Source organism: Capra hircus, chromosome 4 (genome assembly GCF_001704415.2).
Source record: "Capra hircus breed San Clemente chromosome 4, ASM170441v1, whole genome shotgun sequence".
NCBI classification, from domain to species: domain Eukaryota; kingdom Metazoa; phylum Chordata; class Mammalia; order Artiodactyla; family Bovidae; genus Capra; species Capra hircus.
This window is the reverse complement of record NC_030811.1, coordinates 46859613-46882550: the sequence shown is the minus strand read 5'-3', so window position 1 is coordinate 46882550 and position 22938 is coordinate 46859613. Positions and strand designations below refer to the sequence as shown.

The following is a 22938-nucleotide window of genomic DNA, read 5'->3' as shown; positions in this document are numbered from 1 at the left end:
ATGTGTTTTTGTTATCTTGCACAGTAGAATAACACAGCAAATAATCCAAACCTTTATAATATAACTAAATCCCCACCATACACTAAATTGCTTCAAGGGCAACACAGGAGTTAAAAAAAAATCATTTCAGGAATAAATTCTTTTTTCTTCTGCTTTTCCTTCCTTTTTATCAAAGATATCCCTCCAATAGCAGAAAAGAAGGTAGCTTCTCCCTTTCTAAAGCCAGTTTTAGTACTGGCTCAGTTCAGTGTTCAATCCACTGAAACTATCTATAACTAACAATCTATAGACTGGCAAAGCTCTTAATATTTTTTTAAACCTTAGGAAAATAAAAGGAGGAAGCCTTCTTCTGAGAGCGATTCTGTCTCCTTCTGTAACAGATAGTTTGAAACAAAGTATTTTATTTCTGACATTTCAGGAGTAAGAACATACTCTCTAAATAAGTTCTTAGATAGATTTTGATTGTGTTAAGAAGATAAAGAGTATATATCAGTATCTAATATATCAGCTTGAATACTGTATACTCATTTATATATGTTAAGTTTCAGAGATGCAAAAGCTCATCCTTCAGATCAATCTCCTCTTCCAAGAAAGAAAATAGACTTCATAGAATTTGTGGCTCTGCTGGTTTTCTCAGAAGTTGAAGGCAAGGACTGGAATTAGTCCAGGTCTACTACTTATCATTCTACATCAATCTGGGTAAAACCAAAGAACTTCTGGATTACATATCTTTTAATTAGAAAAGAATTTCTGAAGTCCCGTGCATGCCTACAGGATGATTCTAACTTTCTTATTCCACTTCTTTTACAGTAGACCCACAATTTCTGTCCTGTGTAGCTGACTTTCTTTTCAGTCTAGCTCTACAGCGTGAACACACACAATAGATTATGACACAGCTATATGGCTTATTGAATTGGTGCTGATGTTAACAATAAGTACAGATGCTCCAACTGCTCAAGCAACTGTGAAAATCTGTTTCCACTCTTCACCAAAGTCTAGATAGGCTGTACTATGGGTTCTGCTATTGTGACACATAGTAACTTTTACTCCAGTTTTCAGCTCATCGGACTTTGACTTTAATTGACAATTGTATTTGTCTTCAATAAAGCAAAAGTGTGTCTATAAAACTGGTATGCATAATTTCTTTGGAGGATTTGTCAAATCAGTGACCCAAGTTTTACAAAGTTCTATGAGAATAATAATTAATAGATAAAATATGTGACGAATATTTCTTCCAAAGTATATGAAAGCAGAGCCAAGCTTTTGTACATCAGTTCATGATCTTAAAATGAATATAATGTAGTTTAGAGCATTTCCTTTAGTCCATGTGAATGACTTCCTCTCAAAGAAAACTAGCATTCTAATAGACTTTCCTCACTTTTGAGACATTTTTTCCCAGCTTGAAGTTAATATTTCAAGATTTGAGACACAGAGCTTTTGTATAGCATACTTCTTTCGCAATTGCTAGTTTTCTCTAAGTTTGAAAGTAAATTACCTATTAGAATTTCAATAGATAGAAACCTGCAGCAGCCAGTTTGAAACAATGAAGTGCCTTTGTGAACACAATCACTTTTTAAACATTTCTGGTTATAGAACAAGTAAACCAAATGTAGCTGACTTTTTATCAAACAAGATAGCAAACATTCAGAAAAACAGAGAGAAAGTCCTTGGAGTTTTGGCATTTATCTGGCTCATATGTCCTTTTTTAAAAGCAAAGACTTTGGCTTTATATTATTTTAGCCCATCATTTTAGGAGTTGCTAAGCCTATTTTAGTGAAAGGGGATGGGAAACAGGGCTTTTTAGAAATGTACAGATTGATTCCAGAACCACCTAAGAAGGCCTTAGAACAGGAATTTATTTGGCAATCACATGGATCTTCTTAAAGGGAACATGTTTGCAGTTAATTCTCAAGCAAAAGTGAAACAATGTCTAGGTCAGCATCACTTACTGACCATTTCTCTCCTAGACAGCTGTTGCAAATGTTGAATTTTTAAAAAATGATTTGTAATTGGGCAGGTGTCACTAGCAACTTTCCAGAAAACTTAGTTACCTGACAGTTTTCATTGATTTCTTCTATATTAGAAAATGAAATGTCAGACACTATTAACTGCATTTTTACGATAAGTAGTTAGAGCAGGAGTAATGGCTAAATGAAAGTATTTCCTGTCTAATGCACAATAGGTTATTAATTTCAATGTATTCAATTTAGATGAATGCAATATGTCTATATTCATTACAGTTATACATATCTGTGGGCTGAATTGATGTGGTAGTAATTACTACATTTATAAATGGGACACTATTGTCACTCTGGAGGAAGAAAATACATTTTGTTACCACATTTTACACACCTACATAATAGACACATTTCAGAATCTTTCTTTTGAATATAGAAATTTCACCCTTTGAATTTCCAGTGTATCTAATGATTGTAAATATGATCTGTCAGTAGTTCTGCTTTGCTCAAGGGTTGCTGAGGGTCTCTCTCTCTCATGAAAAATAACAGAACAGAACTGGCGATTTCAAGATATCTCCATAAAGAGGAGCTCTCTTTGTTATCTGGTCCACCTGGAACTCAGCCATGTACATTACATAACAAGGATTATTTTTATACCATCCATTGTTCTTCCTGAGTTCAATGAAGGTAGGACTATCAAAATGTGATTTCTTTGTACGTTTTCATTTTTTTAAGCAATAGGCAATTTTTAATAATTTTCTTTATTTTGGGCTTTGCTGGGTCTTCACTGTTGCACAGACTTTTCTCCAGCTGTGATGAACATGGGCTACTCTGGAGCTACAGTGCGTAGGCTTCTCATTGTGGTGGCTTCTCTAATTGAGTAGCATGGGCTCTAAGGCATGCAGGCTTCAGTGCTTGCGGCATGTGGGCTCAGTAGTTGCGGCTCCCAGGCTCTAGAGCAATGGAATAGGCTGAATGGCTGCGGCACACAGGCTTAGCTGGTCCACAGCATGTGGGATCTTGCCAGATCAGGCATCCCACCCATGTCTCCTGCACTGGCAGGTGGATTCTTTACCATGAACCACCAAGGTTTTAGGCACCCTTATTATTAACATTTTACATTAATGTTTTAGATGACCATGTTACAGTTGATGAACTGATACCGATGTGTTATTATTAGCTAAAGTCTATAGGTGACATTAGGGTTCACTCTTTAAAGCATACAATTATATGGGTTTTGACATCACCATACTCATTTCAGACTTTCTGGTTCTCTCCCTTTTGACACAATAAATAAATAGGCAAAAAGTCAGAAAGACATTAAATGTATTTATTCCTTCACTCACTACATATATTCATTAATGAATTCAATAATGGATTTTGATAGGCATGAACTCCAGGCCAAGGACTGCTATTTAATAGATTCAGCCTTGTTTCTGACCTTGGGCAAATTTACATATATTTTCATGTGTCCTCTTTTTCAACCCCACCTTAGAATATTGCCTACTTTAACTGGTGAGGGCTAGGATGTTCTCTGTAAGAGACTGGTAGTCCTTGCATCTTCATGGGCTCATACCACATGGTGTCCAGTTAAATCTCATTGATTTGCTTGTGTTTTACTATTTCACTGATTGCTAAAAACACTCTGAAAACCAGTTCATAACCCTTATGAACTTGTGCAATGCAGTATCTGTAAGCAATATGGAAATTATACCTGCCCCCTTTTTCCTATATGGTGGACATTCACAGGTAATAAAGCAATAGCTATTCTTATGATTATTTCAGGGTACAACTGGCACTGCATTATATGCTTATGTGTTTTTCTAATAGAAGAACTGTATATTAATTTATGCTGAGAAAGATGAAGTTGGTGGTATAGAATACTGATGAACAAAATATGTGCTTTTCAAAAATAATCCCTGTTCAGATGCAGCCATTAGGAATCTTCTCCAAAATAAGCAGTTATATAAGCAAGTTTTAAATATTTAATTGTTGTTTCATGAACATAAAGGCAGTCATCACTCTGGCATCTTGCCAGTGAGTCAGAAATGTGTCATTCTTTCCAAATTAGAAATGACGTGAAGATGTACCCAAGGCATGCTACCTAGTGACAAGTTCACGTGTTTAATATGGTTGTCTTCTGAGCAGCTTGAATGAATCACTAATAAGAGGGCAAAGCTCTTTTTTTCTTTTTTTTTTAATACAGGATGAGGCTGATGTTATATTTACCTGGCCACTGATGGAAAGGTCAAATTTAATTATGTCCAGTTTCAGTCTGGGAAACTAATACTTGATTCTTAACAAATTGTAAGGAGAACTATTGGTTATGGTAAAATGAGAAGAGCATTGGAAATCAGTAACCTATAGTTCTGATTGTGAATCTATATGCAGTTGCAGCCCACTATTACTTTAGGATAATTCTTTAGTAGGCTCCTTAGGATATATAGTTTTTAAAAGGATTGTTCCAAAAGTTCCATATGTTTAGAATCATACTCATCTGTTTATTCTGCCATAGTTTCAACAGTTTAATTCCCTATGATATGATTTAACATTGCCAAGGTAAGCCAAGCTATCTGATACATAGTAGGAAGTTATACTTTTTATCATTAATTTAATTTATTCAACAAATATTGAGTTTTTTCCTAAGTAACAAGTAACAAACTAGATATTATACAAGACCATTTTTAAATAAAATAAGCCAGTCACATATTTAGGGAAATAAATATTAGTAATATTAATGTTAATGGCATCCAATGCTCTTTTGCCTCTTTGTGGAATTTCTAAACAGTCCAAATGTTAAAAAGAAATTGTGAGATTAAAAAAAAAATCTTGAAAATTCTATTCAAATAAACCGGATTTGAATTTATTATCAGGGACTGTGCTTTCATATGAGATGGTGGGTTGAAGAGGATAAGGACTCCTATCACTTGCTCTTATTTTCATCAGAAAATGAAAGTTACTTTGTAGACTCATAGGAGAATGGTATGATATTTTTAAAAAATTACTGTCACATGGATACAATGATACACATAAAAGAAAGACACATACACACACAAGATGTCCAAAAACATTAAGCACCCACTTTTAGCATACACTCTACTAAGTACTTCCATGAAATTGATCTCATTTTATACTCTCAATAATCCTGCAAGCTACTTATTATTCTCCTTAATTTCTAATACTGATAAAACTAGAAACTTAAGAATTTAAACTTTTAAGAAAGAGGCTGAGATCCAAGTTAGTCAGTCTTCAAGGATTATTTTTCCAAAGCAAGTTTTTCATTACACAAACTGTTACAGAGATGCAGGAAGGCAGTGGGGACTAAGAGAGATTTTTGAATTAGTGTTAGTCACTTGGTCAGAGGAGGAAGAATATTCACTGTCTTTGAAACAGGATTTTACTTGTGGCCAGTGTAACAGAAAAAAATTAGAGAATATTAAAATTCTTAAAGCAATCTCTTACACATAACAGTGAAAGGTCAAATATGAAACTTTCATGGAAAGAATATGAATTCAATCCTCAAAGCTCCAATACCATCAAGGAGATACTAAGAACAGCAGTTGATTCCTTCTTTTCCTTTTCAATAATCAGGGCACATATGCACATCCAGTAGAAACAGGACTACCACTTTGTATTTTCCTAGTGCCTGTCTCTCAGTTTCAAGAGTATTATAGATTTTAAAAATTATAATGAGTCCTCTGACTCTTTCTGGGACGTAGGAGTTCTGTATCATTTCAAATCTACTAAAACAGGTAGCAGAGGTACCTCAGAATTACGCAGCATCTGGATACAGGCTAAGTAATTAGGGCAGCCATGAGCCTGGTGATTAATAGCTCTGAAGTCAGATGGATCTGAGTCTGAATCCTGTCCCTGCTCATCAACATTGAGTGTGTTTTTGCCTTGCCTTCTTTATATGGGATAAGAAGAGATGATATTTTATAAAGTTGCTGTGAAGACTAAACAAGTCAACAAGTGTGAAGTGCTTGACAGTTTTCTGTTTATTAAAGAGAAAGCAGTGGGTTTTAGAGTGTAACCATCATTAAAATAATAAGAATAATTTGGTAGAGAGCATTCATATTTCTAACTAAATGCTTTATGCTAGTCAGAACACTTGCTACCTTACAGGCATACCTGTTATATGCATGAATATGAAATTCTTGGTGTGAAAAAGTGTATTTTCTCTCTTTGTACTCAAAATATGACTTATGAAAAGTAATTAATTACTACAAAATTCTTACTGAATTGTAACATAAATGCCTACTGGCAGTGCCTACTGTTTTAAAATGACTTATTCAGATAAATGTCATATTAAATTTATAATACTTTTTCAACATTTAAAGAATCATTGAGAATGGTTAACAAGAAGTTTTCTTATATTTAATAAATGTTATTTTTTTATTAAATAAGTTTTTAGTCTCCTCTTCTAGGCAGTCTTTAGGAAGGGAAATTTTTATAACTAGCAAATCAATGATGGAATTTTATATCATATGTTATATATCTAATGTATTATGAATTTTATTAATTTTTAATTTTAAAAATTTACTGATACTGAGAATAGGTGGGTATTTTTGCTCCTTTCATATTTAATCCATACCTGCAATTGCACTCATCTCACACGCTAGTAAAGTAATGTTCAAAATCTCCAAGCTAGGCTTCAGCAATACATGAACTATGAACTTCCAGGTGTTCAACCTGGTATTAGAAAAGGCAGAGGAACCAGAGATCAAATTGCCAACATCCGCTGGATCATGAAAAAAGCAAGAGAGTTCCAGAAAAACATCAATTTCTACTTTATTGACTGTGTGGATCACAATAAACTGTGGAAAATTCTGAAAGAGATGGGAATACCAGACCACCTAACCTGCCTCTTGAGAAATCTGTATGCAGGTCAGGAAGCAACAGTTAGAACTGGACATGCAGCAACAGACTGGTTCCAAATAGGAAAAGGAGGACGTCAAGGCTGTATATTGTCACCCTGCTTTTTTAACTTCTATGCAGAGTACATCATGAGAAACGCTGGACTGGAAGGAGCACAAGCTGGAATCAAGATTGCCGGGAGAAACATCAATCACCTCAGAAATGCAGATGACACCACCCTTATGGCAGAAAGTGAAGAGGAACTAAAAAGCCTCTTGATGAAAGTGAAAGAGGACAGTGAAAAAGTTGGCTTAAAGCTCAACATTCAGAAAACAAAGATCATGGCATCTGGTCCCATCACTTCATGGGAAATAGATGGGGAAACAGTAGAAACAGTGTCAGACTTTATTTTGGGGGGCTTCAAAATCACTGCAGATGGTGACTGCGGGCATGAAATCAAAAGACTCTTACTCCTTGGAAGAAAAGTTATGATCAACCTAGATAGTATGTTCAAAAGCAGAGACATTACTTTGCCGACTAAGGTCCGTCTAGTCAAGGCTATGGTTTTTCCTGTGGTCATGTATGGATGTGAGAGTTGGACTGTGAAGAAGGCTGAGCGCCAAAGAATTGATGCTTTTGAACTGTGGTGTTGGAGGAGACTCTTGAGGGTCCCTTGGACTGCAAGGAGATCCAACCAGCCCATTCTGAAGGAGATCAGCCCTGGGATTTCTTTGGAAGGAATGATGCTAAAGGTGAAGCTCCAGTACTTTGGCCACCTCATGCAAAGGGTTGACTCATTGGAAAAGACTCTGATGCTGAGAGGGATTGGGGGCAGGAGGAGAAGGGGACAACCGAGGATGAGATGGCTGGATGGCATCATGGACTCAATGGACGTGAGTCTGAGTGAACTCGGGAGATGGTGATGGACAGGGAGGCCTGGTGTGCTGTGATTCATGGGGTCACAAAAAGTCGGACACAACTGAGCAACTGAACTGAACTGAACTGATGATTATTCCTGTATTGCAATTTACAGTGTTCATCTCTTCACATGTAATTCTTCCACTTTGCTCCTTTTTTGTTTAGGTGCTAAGTCATGTCTGAAACTTTTGTGACCCCGTGAACTGTAGCCTGCCATGCTTCTCTGTCCATGGGATCTCCCAGGCAAGAATACTGGGGTTGGTTGCCACTTCCTTCTCCAGGGGATCTTTCCAAACCAGGGATTGAATGAAAATCTCCTTCATTACAGGTGGATACGTTACCACTGAGATACCGGTTGTTGTTCAGTCGCTCAGTCATGTCCGACTCTTTGATACCCCATGGTCTGTAGCACACCAAGGTTCCCTGTCGTTCATGATCACCTGGAGTTTGCTCAAACTCATGTCTATTGAGTTGATGATGCCACTAGGGAAGCCTGTAATTCTCCCATGCTACACTGTTAAAGTCTGAAGAAAGACTTATTAAGAAATTAACCATTAAAGTTGCCTATTAAGAGATTCTTGCCTGTACAAGTGCTTGATGATAGCAGGATGAAAGTATGGTTAGATGAGTGGAGAAGTGAGTGGATGACAGCATGATACAATGGAAAGTGCACCCCTGCCTTCATGTTACCTGATTTTATGCAAATTATTGAATTATTAAGTATTGGTTGCCTGTTCTACTATTAATAAATTGCAAGATTAAATTACATGATGGCTTCTCTACTAGTCTGAGACCTTACCCTCCAGCCTGCTGGAACATATAGGACTGGACCAACTCAGCTTCATCTCCATAGATAGTCTACTTCTACACGTCAGAACTGGTCTACTTCATTCCAAGCAATGCCATGAGCGACTAGGTTGTGCTTCTTTTACTGAAAGTAGCTCTCGCCCTAATCTCGTTTTAAGTTTTGCCAAAAATCCTTAAGAAAGAGTTTTTTTTTTTCTCTTTTTTTCCTCTATGATTCTGCTATGCCTACCCAACTCTTGGATTGTAGTCTCCTCTGCCTGAGACTCTCAGGTTTTTTCCCATTTCTATTCCCTAGTCTCTACTGTTGGGCTTATGCATTTACTTCTGGCTTTGAAGGACAAACTATTGTGAACCCTGTATGGCTTGCTAATTTATCCACTTATGTATCCTTCCTCTTTTAATCAGGGGACTAGGATATGCCATGGTAGAATATCAATAGTCCCTTAGAGGAAAGAGAAATGGGTATATCAGCACCATATCCTGGCAAGAAAAATTAAGCAAGAAACAGGGTATGTAATTTAGTCAGATGGCTTTGTAAAATGTGAACGTTTATAGGGAATGATATAGACTAAAATGTTGTGAGATTAGAACTCTCATAACTTTTTTCATTGAGAGCCATGTAATGTCATAATTAAAGGGTGTTTTAGAAATAAAAGATATTTAGATATAGATGCTGAGACTAACTGGAAAAGCTCTACTCTGGCCATGAAGCTATTGTCATAAAATCCTTCGTTTGATACATAATCTGGAATAATGTGAAAATACATTTTTACTGACAAATTCACCCTGAATTCTCAGTTGTTGCCACCCATTATGCAACTCCAGTTAATGAAGCTGAGGCAGAGTTGCTCAATGTCCAAGCACATGGTCAATTTTCTGAGGCTGTGTCACTGTAAAGTGAGAACTGTGGGTAAACCAATGTAGACACTCGTTCCAATCCAATTGCTAAAATTATACTGAGAAAGACCTTAATTTCTAGTGAGAAAGACTGGATGAAAAAATAATTATTTCCCCTGATTTTAAATCTACTAGTCAATAGTAGCCTACTACTACTGCTCCCACAGTTATTAAGTAACTGTATAATCTCAATTCCTTCAGCAACTGGTTTATTGGTCTTGAAATTGGTGTCCACCTTCTTGTTTCTGAATATATTCTAACAAGTAGCTTTGATATGCCCCATTAACCTAGAATGTAACCAGATTTCTACTTCAACTCTCTTAGCTAGGCACTCTGGATATTTAGTCTAATTTGCTCTGTATTAATGTACTAATGCCCTTCCTGCTTCTTGCCATGTGTGTTAGACTCATATTGGTGCTTAAATCACTATGTTCCCATATCTAGATTAATTGCCTCATCAGTTCATCCAACCCTGTGAGAATCTTCCCAGATTGCTTTCTAGTCTGGGCAATGATACCCCGATGATTTAGACTTATGGCCCAGTTTCTTTTCATAGAAGGTTAGTCATTTTGGAGATACAAAGCTAAAATCCATTCTTTATTTTGTTCAACCATTCTTTATGCATATTTATTTGGCATCCTTTATATGCCAGCTGTTCTTTCATCTAGGCACTAGGATAATAGAGCAGAACTTGCAGGATGGTAAGAGGCATGAATATGTAAGCCATCATTATCCATTAATTTATGTCATGCATATTAAATAAGGACCTATTTTGGGCTAGATAATATGTTTGGTACTGTTGTCACAGAAATGAATAAAACAATTCTTGCCTTTAAAATATTTATGGGAACCATAGACATGAAAACAATTTTTTAAATATCATATGGCATGTCTGATGATAAAATTTAAGAGGGTAATATGGGAACATATGCATTTGTCACTATTATTCTATAGGCAATGAGAAAATTCAAGAGGATTTTAAGTGGGGAAATTATGTGGCCAAAATTCTGTTTGAGATGGAGCGTAGTTAAAATTGTAAACAGTTAACTAATGAGAATTTACTATATAGCTCAGGGAGCTCTCTATTCAGTGCTCTCTGTTGACCTAAATAGGAAGGAAATACAAAAAAAGAGGGGATATATGTATAAATACAGATGATTCACTTTGCTGTGCAAGAGAAACTAACACAATATTTTAAAGCAATTATATCCCAATGAAAATTAATTAAAAATAATTTTGAAAATTGTAACACACTCATTAGCAATGCCTAGCAGGAGCTAATGTTTGTGGAAGAAGCTTAGGCCAAAGTTAGAGATTTTGGATAAATAAGGCTCTAACTATGGTATAAAGTATTTGAGTGAACCCCGGGAGTTGGTGATAGACAGGGAGGCCTGGTGTGCTGTGATTCATGGGGTCGCAAAGAGTCGGACACGACTGAGTGACTGAACTGAACTGAACTGAACTGAACTATGGTATGAAAGTGATTACCCTGGGAGAGTGTGTGAATTGGATAAATCAGTTGGCTGAAGACAGAATTGTGTGGAATACAAAAATATAAGGGGTGATATCAAAGAAAGAAATGTCTGTGGAAAAAACAAAGTAAGAATGATCATAGATGTGTTTGGTAATAAGCGACATAATGGAGGCTTTCTCCTCCTTGAAATACCATGGAAAAGGATTCCAAGAGGGTCCAAGAACTGGGTGTTGAGAAAAGGCTCACCAGTTATCAAGGTGGGAAAGGCATAATGTAAAGAGAGAATAGGAAGTCCCAACACTTAAGATCTCAGGTAGGCTAAAGTACATGAAGCAGTAGGTGAATAATACAAAAGAATGCAATCAATGCCCGATAAAATTTTATAGTAGAGAGGTCTTACAGTTTGGGGATGGGTCACTGGTTAGGTAGAGGACATGGTGGTGATATTATAGTTAGATGGGTCAGCAGTATCACACCTGGAGACAGGTGGCAAGAAGACAAAGAGTAATGACCACACTGAAGCTAAGGGCTCAGCTCCTTTAGGATAAGTCATTATATGTTCATTGATAACGTAGGATTAGGCCAAGCTGACAGTTGCTTCCATTGTGCCATAGATTTCTTAAATGTAATGAGGCTAACCATCTCCTTTGAGTTACAGTAAAATTAAATTACCAACTTGATTAATATGAGCTCTGATTATGCTATTAGAAATATCACCAACATTTTTGCCTTTTTTTTCCCCAAAGGATTTTCCAGAAAAGGAGAAGTCCACAGCAAAGGCCCTGGAAGATGTAAAGGCAAACTTTTACTGTGAGTTATGTGACAAGCAGTACCACAAACACCAGGAGTTTGACAATCATATTAATTCTTATGACCATGCTCATAAGCAGGTAAGCTGAAGTGGGAAATAACCTTCGTATTCCTGGATTTCTACTTTCAGAATACAACATCTGCAACTGGCCTTATTTATCCTCATCTAAGTTGCTGAGATGTTACACCAGGTTTTTTTCCTCGAAAGTTGTGTTTTTTGTTTTAATATTAAGTAAAATACGTTTTCCTAGAAAAAATAGAGGATCCAATAGATTGACATTTATTTTAGGATTACATGTGTGAGGAAACCAGGACTCAGTAAAAATAGGGCCAGATTCAAAACCACCTAGCTACTTAGTGGCAGATCTAGAATATTGGACGAGTATTAGGATAAGATGCAGCATAGAATTTTTTTGAGTTCCAAGGTATAGGGAATACTAAGTTTGGGAGGAAATTTTTTTCAATAGAATGTTATATTTTTCGTAAGAATATCCTCTTAGGAAAATCAAAGTGATTACTTAATAAATGAACCATTGCAGACAAGCTAACAGACAGTCTCAGACAAAGGCAAAGCTGAGGGGTAACGGAAGATATAAATATATAAATAAAATCAGTGTTGATATTCTACACAAGATGCTAAGATTCTCTTTTTTTCCATTTGTCTATGAAAGAGCAGGTTATTATTCTCATCTGTTAAATTTTATCATTGCTGCATGATGTATGAGGACATTAGCACTTTAGGAATTATAGGTGTCAAACACCACTAAGAAAGAAATCCCGTATGGCCATAGCATTATTGCTAAGAGCTGAGAAGTTGCACAATCCTAATATCATGGAATATATGGGTAAATCTTGTATAATCTAGATCTACAATATTTATTCAGAGTGAAAAGCAATAAATATTTTAAATCACATCACTAATATGTATTGAGTACATATAAAATATATGGCATTTATAGTTTCTATTAATATCCTTCAAACTGGAGCATGAATATATAATTGACTGGATGTCTCTGACAAGAACAAGAACGACAGGAATCATTGTTCAGGATTGAGATTTCCAAATCTGAGTGTGTGTAATCATCACTTTGGAACCTGTTAATAATGCAGATTTCTGGATTCTCCTTTAGCTATTCTAACTCAGTAGTTCTAAGATAGGGCTCAGGAACTTGCATTTTAAAATGATACAAAATATAATTTTTCAAATGTATATTTATAAATGAAATATGTGACTACCATCCAACTCCAACAATGAGTCTTGTTGCATTCATAATATCACAATTTACTCCTCACACCTGCCACCACCTTGGATTATTTTGAAGCAAACTCCAGATATTGTATCATTTCACGTGAAAATACTTCAAGATGTTTAATGATGCTTAAACAACATAGCCATCATCATGCCTAAAAGTTAACAGTGTTCATAGATCATTTGTCTCATAAATGATTTGTAAATTTGGGTTCGTTGAAATCCAAATGTATCACAATTTTAGCTGATACATCTTTAAGTTTCTTTTAATATTTATTTAAACTATGGGTTTTCAACTCCCCCTTTAAATTGTGCTCCTTGCAATTTATTTGTTGAAAAATAGGATTGTTTCACACATTTGAGATTTTGCTGAATACAACTCAGTGTTGTCTTTTCACATTTTTTCTGTCTTCTGTATTTCCTTTAAACTGATTGTTACAGATAAAACCTGGTCAAATGCTGGTTTCTTGGCAAAAACATAGTAGAGAGTGTGTTGTATCTTTCCATAAGGAAGTATATGAGATCAAGTTTTGTTTCTTTCTATGACTTGCAGTTTGATCAGTGGTTTTAGGTACAATTGCCATGATCTTACCCCACCTACATTTTGCTTAAATCTACTACTTCATTTGGAGCTGTAAAATGATTATATTATCTTTGTGTCCTTTATTAGATAAAATATATCTATAAAGACAAATTTCCCAAAAGCATCACCCAAAGTGAATTTTATGTAGGAGTGCTTCAGGCTGCATTTTAAGAAAAAATTTATTCTGGAGATTTGGAGAAATAAGTGACCATGGAAGGTCTCATGGGACAGTGATATTTGATCAGTGTTTTAGATATATACAAGTAAATATGGAAAAAGAGATTCAAGATGGGATAGCATTCTTGAGAGTGGAAACACAGGAGCTAAGGTAAGGAAATGGAGGAGTACAAGGCCTCCTTTGTAGAAAGTATTGGACTACAGGAAGGTGAATTGTCCACACTTGATCTGCCTTCTATAGCCTGCCTTTCACTCTGGAATTCTGCCTCATCAGTTCCTTTTTTTATCACTTTCCTTAATTTTATTTCTATTGTCTTTCTCACATTTTGATAAAACAACTCTTCCTCAGTGCTTATATTCCATCTATTTCCCCATTTCTTCTTTTTTGAAGATTCCTAGCTTTCTAACATTCCTAGGCATGCTCCTTGTTCAAGCAGTGATTGAGTGTCCATTATTTGCTTTTGTGCTGATTATAGCCAGTGGAAAATTTTGATCCCTAATTTCAGGAGGCCTAATATCTTACCTGGAAAAATCCATGGACAGAGTAGTTTAGTAGGCTACAGTCCATGCGGTTGCAAAGATTCAATATTAGAGAAGTTATTATCTAGGATACTAAGAGAACATATAAAAATTATTTAGGAATGATGAGTTGACAAATGAAATAGAAATCCTAAAAATGAATTAGAAGTTAGCCATGTTAACCAACTAAGAATGGAAAGTTACCTTTATGGTAGAGAGGCATGGGGGCAGTTATAAAGCATGACCCACACATAAAGAAGCTGCAAAAGGATACATTGTGATCACTAAAGTCATCCTCAGTGTCTTGGGGACTTTAAACATCTTTGACGCTCTTTCATTTCTCCCATTCTTCTCTTGCAATAGACCTCATTCTCCATCTTCCCTTTGCATTCTCTTTCCACCATCTATGTTAATCTCACTCCTGATTCTTTGCTAGCACCTTCTAACTGGACTCCCTGCTTCTAGTATTTCCCATGTTCTACACTGACCTATCCATTAACAGCTAGATTGATCTTCCCAAACTCTCACATTTATTCAATCACTCCCCTTGGAAATCTTCATTGACTGCTGGCTGACATTTTGTAAAAGTCTGAATTACTTAGTTTATCATTCAAGATACCCACAGTTTGGCTCTGGCATCTATTTCCAGATTTATCTCCTCCAAACCCAGAATTTTCCTATTTCTTAAAAGATTCATTATGCTTTTCCACCTGCTCATATTGGCTCATAATCTTCCCTCTGTCTGGGATCCCCTCCTGTCTTATGGCTGTATTTCAACATATGCTTCAGTAGATTTAATACACAGATTGATAACTTACATCTTGATATGAAAAAAGCTGAGATCTCATGGTAAGCTGACTTAACAGCATTTTCTAAATTCCTTTTGATCAAAGGATCATTAATATTGTGCAGAATTTTGTACTTGCTGCCCACTTTGGGTAACACTGAAATAATTTACCACAGACCTCATAAGACTACTTTCTTAGATCAATATTGAAATACTCCCATCTAAAGATTTATTTTGGTCCAAAATATTTTGAAAATTACCTGAACTCTAAATGAAACTGAGTTTACAATTTGCCTTTTAAATGAAACAATTTTAGATACAGAAAATAGGAAGTATGCACAAAGTAAAATATGCAAAAACTTTTTTTTTTTTCAAATTCCAAAGCTAAATATGTCTATTTGGTTCTTGCTTCAGTAGGAGCTCTTCTTGATTTTGATGCTGATTATAATAACGGTAGTAGGGTTTTGGATGGGAGTATTTTCTAGCCGAACTAATAGGAACAGTTGCCTTAATTTTATTTTCATGAGGATTCAGAGTAAATATCTGGCCTCTACTGTTGACAGGGTAACCCTCTCTACTTTCCTTCTCTCATTTATAATTACTCAGGATCTTGCAGTTTAATAAGTGATTTCTAAAGCATTTATGTCACCTTGTATCTAAATAGTAGTTCTATGTGTTTAATTCACTTTATTGCAAAGATCATATTATTCACAGATTTATTGTAATTATAGACAAGTAAGTTAACACTTATGATTATACAGTGGAAGGGACAAATAGATTTAAAGGACTAGATCTGATAGAGAGTGTGCCTGATGAACTATGGACAGAGGTTCATGACATTGTACAGGAGATAGGGATCAAGACTAACCCCAGGAAAAAGAAATGCAGAAAAGCAAAATGGCTGTCTGAGGAGGTCTTAAAAAGTAGCTGAGAAAAGAAGAGAAGCAAAGGAGAAAAGGACAGATATACGCATTTGAATGCAGAGTTCCAAAGAATAGCAAGGAGACAAGAAAGCCTTCCTCAGTGATCAATGCAAAGAAATAGAGGAAAACAATAGAATGGGAAAGACTAGAGATCTCTTCAAGAAAATTAGAGATACCAAGGGAACATTTCATGCAAAGATGGGCTCAATAAAGGAGAGAAATTGTATGGACCTGACAGACGCAGAAGATACTAAGAAGAAGTGGCAAGAATACATAGAAAAACTGTACAAAAAGATCTTCACACCCCAGTTAATGACAATGGTGTGATCACACACCTAGAGCCAGACATTCTGGAATGTGAAGTCAAGTGGGCCTTAGGAAGTACCACTACAAACAAAGTGACTGGAGGTGATAGAATCCCAGATGAGCTATTTCAAATCCTGAAAGATGATGCTGTGAAAGTGCTGCACTCAATATGCCAGCAAATTTGGAAAACTCAGCAGTAGCCACAGGACTGGAAAAGGTCAGTTTTCATTCCAATCCTAAAGAAAGGCAATGCCAAAGAATGCTCAAACTACTGCACAAATGCACTCATCTCACACGCTAGCAAACTAATGCTCAAATTCTCCAAGTCAGGCTTCAGCAATATGTGACCCGTGAACTTCCAAACTGGTTTTAAAAAAGGCAGAGGAACCAGAGATCAAATTGCCAACATCTGCTGGATCATGGAAAAAGCAAGAGAGTTCCAGAAAAACATCTATTTCTGCTTTATTGACTGTGCCAAAGCCTTTGACTATGTGGGTCACAGTAAATTGTGGAAAATTCTAGAAGAGATGGGATTACCAGACCAACTGACCTGCCTCTTGAGAAACCTGTGTGCAAGTCAGGAAACAACAGTTAGAACTGGACATGGAACACCAGACTGCTTCTAAATCGGGAAAGGAGTATGTCAAGGCTGTATAATGTCACCCTGCTTATTTAACTTATATATAGAGTGCATCATGAGAAATGCTGGGCTAGATGAAGCATAAGCTGGAATAAAGATTGTTGCGAGAAATATCAATAACCTCTGATATGCAGATGACACCACCCTTATGGCAGAAAGTGAAGAAGAACTAAAGAGCCTCTTGATGAAAGTGAAAGAGGAGAATGAAGAATTTGGCTTAAACCTTAACATTCAGAAAACTAAGATCATAGCATTTGGTCCCATCACTTCATGGGAAATAGATAGGGAACCAGTGGGAACAATGAGATAATTTATTTTGGGGGGCTCCAAAATCACTGCAGATGGTGACTGCAGCCATGAAATTAAAAGATGCTTACTCCTTGGAAGAAAAGTTGTGACCAGCCTAGCCACCATATTTAAAAAGCAGAGATATTACTTTGCCAACAAATGTCTGTCTAGTTAAGGCTATGGTTTTTCCAGTGGTCATGTATGGATGTGAGAGTTGTACTATGAAAAAGCTGAGCACCGAAGAATTGATGCTTTTGAACTGTGGTGTTGGAGAAGACTCTTGAGATTCCCTTGGACTGCAAGGAGATCCAAACAATCAATCCTCAAGGAGATCAGTCCTGGGTGTTCATTGGAAGGACTGATGTTGAAGCTGAATCTCCAACACTTTGGCCATCTAATGTGAAGAGCTGACTCATTGGAAAAGACCCTGATGCTGGGAAAGATTGAGGGCAGGAGTAAAAGGGGACGATGGAGAGTGAGATGATTGGATGGCATCACGGATTCAATGGACATGAGTTTGGGTAGGCTCCAGGAGTTGGTGATGGACAGGGAGGCCTGGCTTGCTGCAGCTCATGGGGTCACAAAGAGCCGGACATGACTGAGTGAACTGAACTGAACTGAAGTTAACACATAACTTTTAAGAATGAAGTAAAATAATTTGGGACTCATAGCTTTGAACTAATTCCATTGGACATTTAATAATGTTTTCTGCCGCCGTTGCTGTTGCTACTAAGTCTCCAGTCATGTCTGACTCTGTGCAACCCCATAGAAGGCAGCCCACCAGGCTCCTCCATCCCTGGGATTCCCAAGGCAAGAACACTGGAGTGGGTTGCCATTTCCTTCCCCAATGAATGAAAGTGAAGAGTGAAAGTGAAGTCGCTCAGTCGTGTCTAACTCTTAGCGCCCCCATGGACTGCAGCCTACAAGCCTCCTCTGTCCATGGGATTTTCCAGGCAAGAGTACTGGCATGGGTTGCCATTACCTTCTCCAAATAATGTTTTCTATAATTTAATAATAATTGAAATATGCTTCTTTTAGAAAAAGCTTATCAATAATTACAAAGCTATTTTTTTCTATTTCTTCAACAATAAAAAATGAATTTCTAGATTTGACAATCACGTTCTATACGTAACTCAAGCTTTTGAAAATAATGATTTTTTTAGCTATTGCCTTGAACCTCTTAAAATTTTCTGTGAAATATTGGGCATTAATACTAAAGCAATTTGAATGTGTATACAAATTATAATTGCTTGGATAAAGAAAGTATTATAACTATTAATATAACTACCATGTCAGTAACGAGTAATTCCTTCTGAGAATATCAAATTATAATCTTTTTTGGGGGGGGAACTATTAGCTGCAAATGCATAATACTGAAACAAATAATACACATTCTCAGAAGCAATACAAGTTTCTTCTGCCCCAGAGACATTCTGACTCATCTCAGTTTAGAGAAAACAAATGAGCCGGATCTCCATACAATTAACCCATAAATATATCTTCAGTAATAAAAAAAAAATCCACTTTTAGATCCTCCACATGTGACATTTAATCCTACTAATCTTCATTTTCTTCACAATAGGATTTATTTTCACTCAGGAATAGTTGTTCACGTCTCAAGCTTGGATTTGAACTCCAACTGATTCATTCTTAAATTACTGTTTCAGATTTTCCTCCATCTTTACTTGCTGCAGATAAAATAAGCAAAACAAAATTATCTCTTTTCATCTTGACTCCAAGTGGAAAAGATTCTCAAAGATGCTAAATGAATTCGATTTAATTACCCTTGCATTGTTCCTATAATTTGATTTATGTTTTATCCAAATACTGCTCAATGATGCATTTCATTATATCTTATTTAAACTACTACTCATCTTAGAGCAGGTCTAGCACATAGGAGAGCCTTAATACAAATTTTTCAGTGAATGAGTAGTTGAATAAGTGAGTTTCTAGAATTTATCATGCTACTCGGTCCTACATCAATATATTCACACATCATTGATTAATCACAGCTTTTTTTCTGCTAATTGTATCAAAATATAATCGTTGTACATCAATGGGTATAAGTTTTAGGTTACAGCATGATAATTTGATTTACATATATTGTGAAATGATAGCCACAGTAGATGTTATTGAGCTTTTTACTAAGTTATATGAGTTCTTCATATATTTTAGACATTAATCCCTTATCAGATAGATAACTTAAAAATGTTTTTCCCATTTCATCGGTTATCTTTTCACTTTGTTGCTGATTGGGATTTCTACTTGGGCACTGTAGGTATGAACTCAGTCTGCCAAGTCCAAGTGCTGGCTATTTTAAGACCCTCCACCTCACTTCTTTGTCATAAGATTCCCAGTGGTCGAGCCCTACAGATTCCCTTGCAGTCTGAGGCAAGATCAAGGAAAGGGCTCCCACAAAGTGACACACAGTGCTGGGGGTAGGGGTTGGCTCTCCACCGTGGACTCCCCTTGCTCACTGGAGAACCTGAAGACTGAGGGGAGACCCATCCACATGGATTCACTGGCCTCCTGGGAAAGGGACAATAATATCCATGTGTAACTGCTTCTCTCACCTTGCAATTCAGCATCATGGTCTCCATGATGCAAGGGGTGCTTTAGCCTCACCTCTTTATTCTAGGATTTTCTCAGTGATGTCTTGTTCTTGGACGGTTATTAGCTGTTCTCACCAGAGGGAGCAAAGTCAAGAATGACCTATGTCACCATCTTTGTGATATTAACCTTAATCACTCCTTAGGTAAGTAATGTGAATGTAGTGAGCAACATCACAAGTTCTTTATAATTGTTAAGAAAAAGCTGTCATGAAAATACATTTTTACAATTTAAGAAAATACCTGGACCCATATTAATGCTGATGTAGTGTTCTGCTCTAATACTTTTAGACTTTACTCTGTGGGAAATTACTAGTCTCCATGGGCTTTTAAGTAAGCAAATGATAGTATCAGATTTGTGATTTAGAAGAAAAAACCTAAAATTAGGATTGGAAGGTAAGCGAGCTCAGTTCTGCAGTCAGAAGGGAGCCTGAGAGATGACTGAAGTATTTACAGCAGTGACAAGGAGAGGAAGGGAGAAGGGTACCTCTAGAAGATTGTCCATGGCTTGCAACATGTGAACACATGATCTTATATCACTTGTGATCAGATAAATACAAATTTGGAGAGTTTTCAAAAAAATATGTCAAATATGAAAGTAGAATTTTACTACCCACTGTTGACATGATGTAAGACACTAGAAACTGTAAAACATTGCTGGGGGGATATAAATTGGTTCAATCTTTGATGTTCAGCTTTGGATTATTTATCAAAAGACTTAAAATGTGAATTTTTCCTATTAACATTTCCATCTGGCATATATTCTAGAAAAATAATCACATTAATGTCAAAGACTTATACACAAGGATATATAAAATAGAAAAATACCAAAAGCAATCTAAACATAGAGTGAAAAGAGAGTAACTGAATTATGATACACATAAACCAAAGTTCTGTGTACAATTTAGAATCACATTTTATATGAAATTAATTCTTAAAAGGAATGCTTTGATACTTGTTCATTTTAAAAATTAAGGAATACATAAATATGGAACATTGAGTAATAGTACTTAATTGCAATTTGGTCCATAAGTTTCTAAATGCTTATTATCAAATCATAAACTCTTATATAAAAGATAGACATAATTATGATTATATTACACATATTAATCTGCCTCCTATGTTTTTGTTTATATCTTATCAATCCCATAGGACCTATATTTTATTGTTAATACAGTGCTCAGTATTTATGTCATTGTGACTTGTAAATATTTTTTATTTGATCTTCATAAGGTACTTTACTTACTTTATGATCATATTTTCTTTCTTTTGCACTTATTTTATTGCTGGAGTTAGAAACTGCCTTATTCTTAAATGTGCTTCATTATTTTAAGTCGCTGCCTATTTCTAATTCATCTCTTACCTATCTACCATAAATAGGAAAAAAGTATCATTACAAAATATCAGATAAATGAAATAATAGGTCAGTCAGTCCTAGCCCAGCCCCTCCCCTTTCGGACAAAGTCTCTGTCTTTCTGCTCCAGTGTTACCCGTTTGCTCTCCAGATCTGCACAGATCTTCTTTCAGGACTTCTCTTTGTCACCACCCTATGAATGCTTTTGTTTCTCTCCTAGATTATACTCCTTGTTTCCTTTATCTCATGACTTTCTATATCATATTTCCTCATTTTGGTGGAACCTACTCTGCAGAAGCTTCCTGAGCGCGTACTCACAAGCTAAAATTTTACGGCTCTTGTCTATCAGTAAATATAAATGTGTTTATTCTACACTTACATTTTATTTACATTTCAACTGGCTTTTAGCCTTTAGTGTTGCTCCTGAAAAGTTATGTGTCAGTTGGGATCCTAATTCTTCCTTTCAGAACCTTATAGACTTTACTCTTCCTCATTTCATTTTATATCAAACATTTTCATAGTGCCTGCTAGGAGGTACCAGTTCAGTTCAGTTCAGGCACTCAGTCGTGTCCAACTCTGTGACTCCATGGACTGCAGCATGCAGGGACGCCCTGTCCATCACCACCTCCTGGGGTTTACTCAAGCTCATATCCATTGAGTCAGTGATACCATTCAACCATGTCATCCTCTGTCGTCCCCTTTTCCTCCTGCCTTCAAACTTTCCCAGCATCAAGGTCTCTAAAATGAGTCAGTTCTTCACATCAGGTGGCCAAAGTATTGGAGTTTCAGCTTCAGCATCAGTCTTTCCAATGAATATTCAGGACTAATTTCCTTTAGGATGGATGGTTTGATCTCCTTGCAGTCCAAGGGACCCTCAAGAGTCTTCTCCAACACCACAGTTCAAAAGCATCAATTCTTTGGTGCTCAGCTCTCTTTATAGTTCAACTCTCACATCCATATGTGACTACTGGAAAAACCATAGCTTTGACTAGATGGACCTTTGTTGGCAAAGTAATGTCTCTGCTTTTTAAAATGCTGTCTATTTTGGTCATAACTTTTCTTCTAAGTAGCAAGCACCTTTTAATTTGATGGCTACAGTCACAATCTGCAGTGATTTTGGAGCCCAAAAAAATAAAGTCTGACACTGTTTCCACTGTTTCCCCATCTACTTGCCATGAAGTGATGGGACCAAATGCCATGATCTTCGTTTTCTGAATGTTGAGCTTTAAGGCAACTTTTTCACTCTCCCCTTTCACTTTCATCAAGAGGTTCTTTAGTTCTTCTTCACTTTCTGCCATAAGGGTGGTGTCATCTGCATATCTGTGGTGACTGATATTGCTCCCGGCAATCTTGATTCCAGCCTGTGCTTCATTCAGCCCAGATGACGTACTCTATATATAAGTTAAATAAGCAGAGTGACAATATATAGCCTTGACGTACTCCTTCCCCAATTTAGAACCAGTATATTGTTCTATGTCCGGTTCTAACTGTTGCTTCCTGACCTTTATACAGATTTCTCAAGAGGCAGGTCAGTTGGTCTGGTATTTCCAACTCTTTCAGAATTTTCCACAGTTTATTGTGATCCACACAGTCAAAGGCTTTGGCATAGTCAATAAAGCAGAAATAGATGTTTTTCTGGAACTATCTTGCCTTTTTGATGATCCAGCAGATGTTGGCAATTTGATCTCTGGTTCCTCTGCCTTTTCTAAAACCAGCTTGAACATCTGGAAGTTCATGGTTCACGTATTCCTGAAGCCTGACTTGAAGAATTTTGAGCATTAC

At 36.4% G+C, this 22938-nt stretch overlaps 1 protein-coding gene across 1 annotated transcript in view; it reads left to right on the top strand.

Moving 5' to 3' along the window:
- Positions 1-22938, top strand: part of ZNF804B (zinc finger protein 804B) — a 572217-nt gene that overhangs the window by 460666 nt on the left and 88613 nt on the right. The window contains exon 2 of the mRNA XM_005679302.3: positions 11658-11801. Within this exon, the coding sequence (XP_005679359.2) occupies positions 11658-11801 (144 nt within the window). The remainder of the gene's footprint in view (positions 1-11657; positions 11802-22938) is intronic.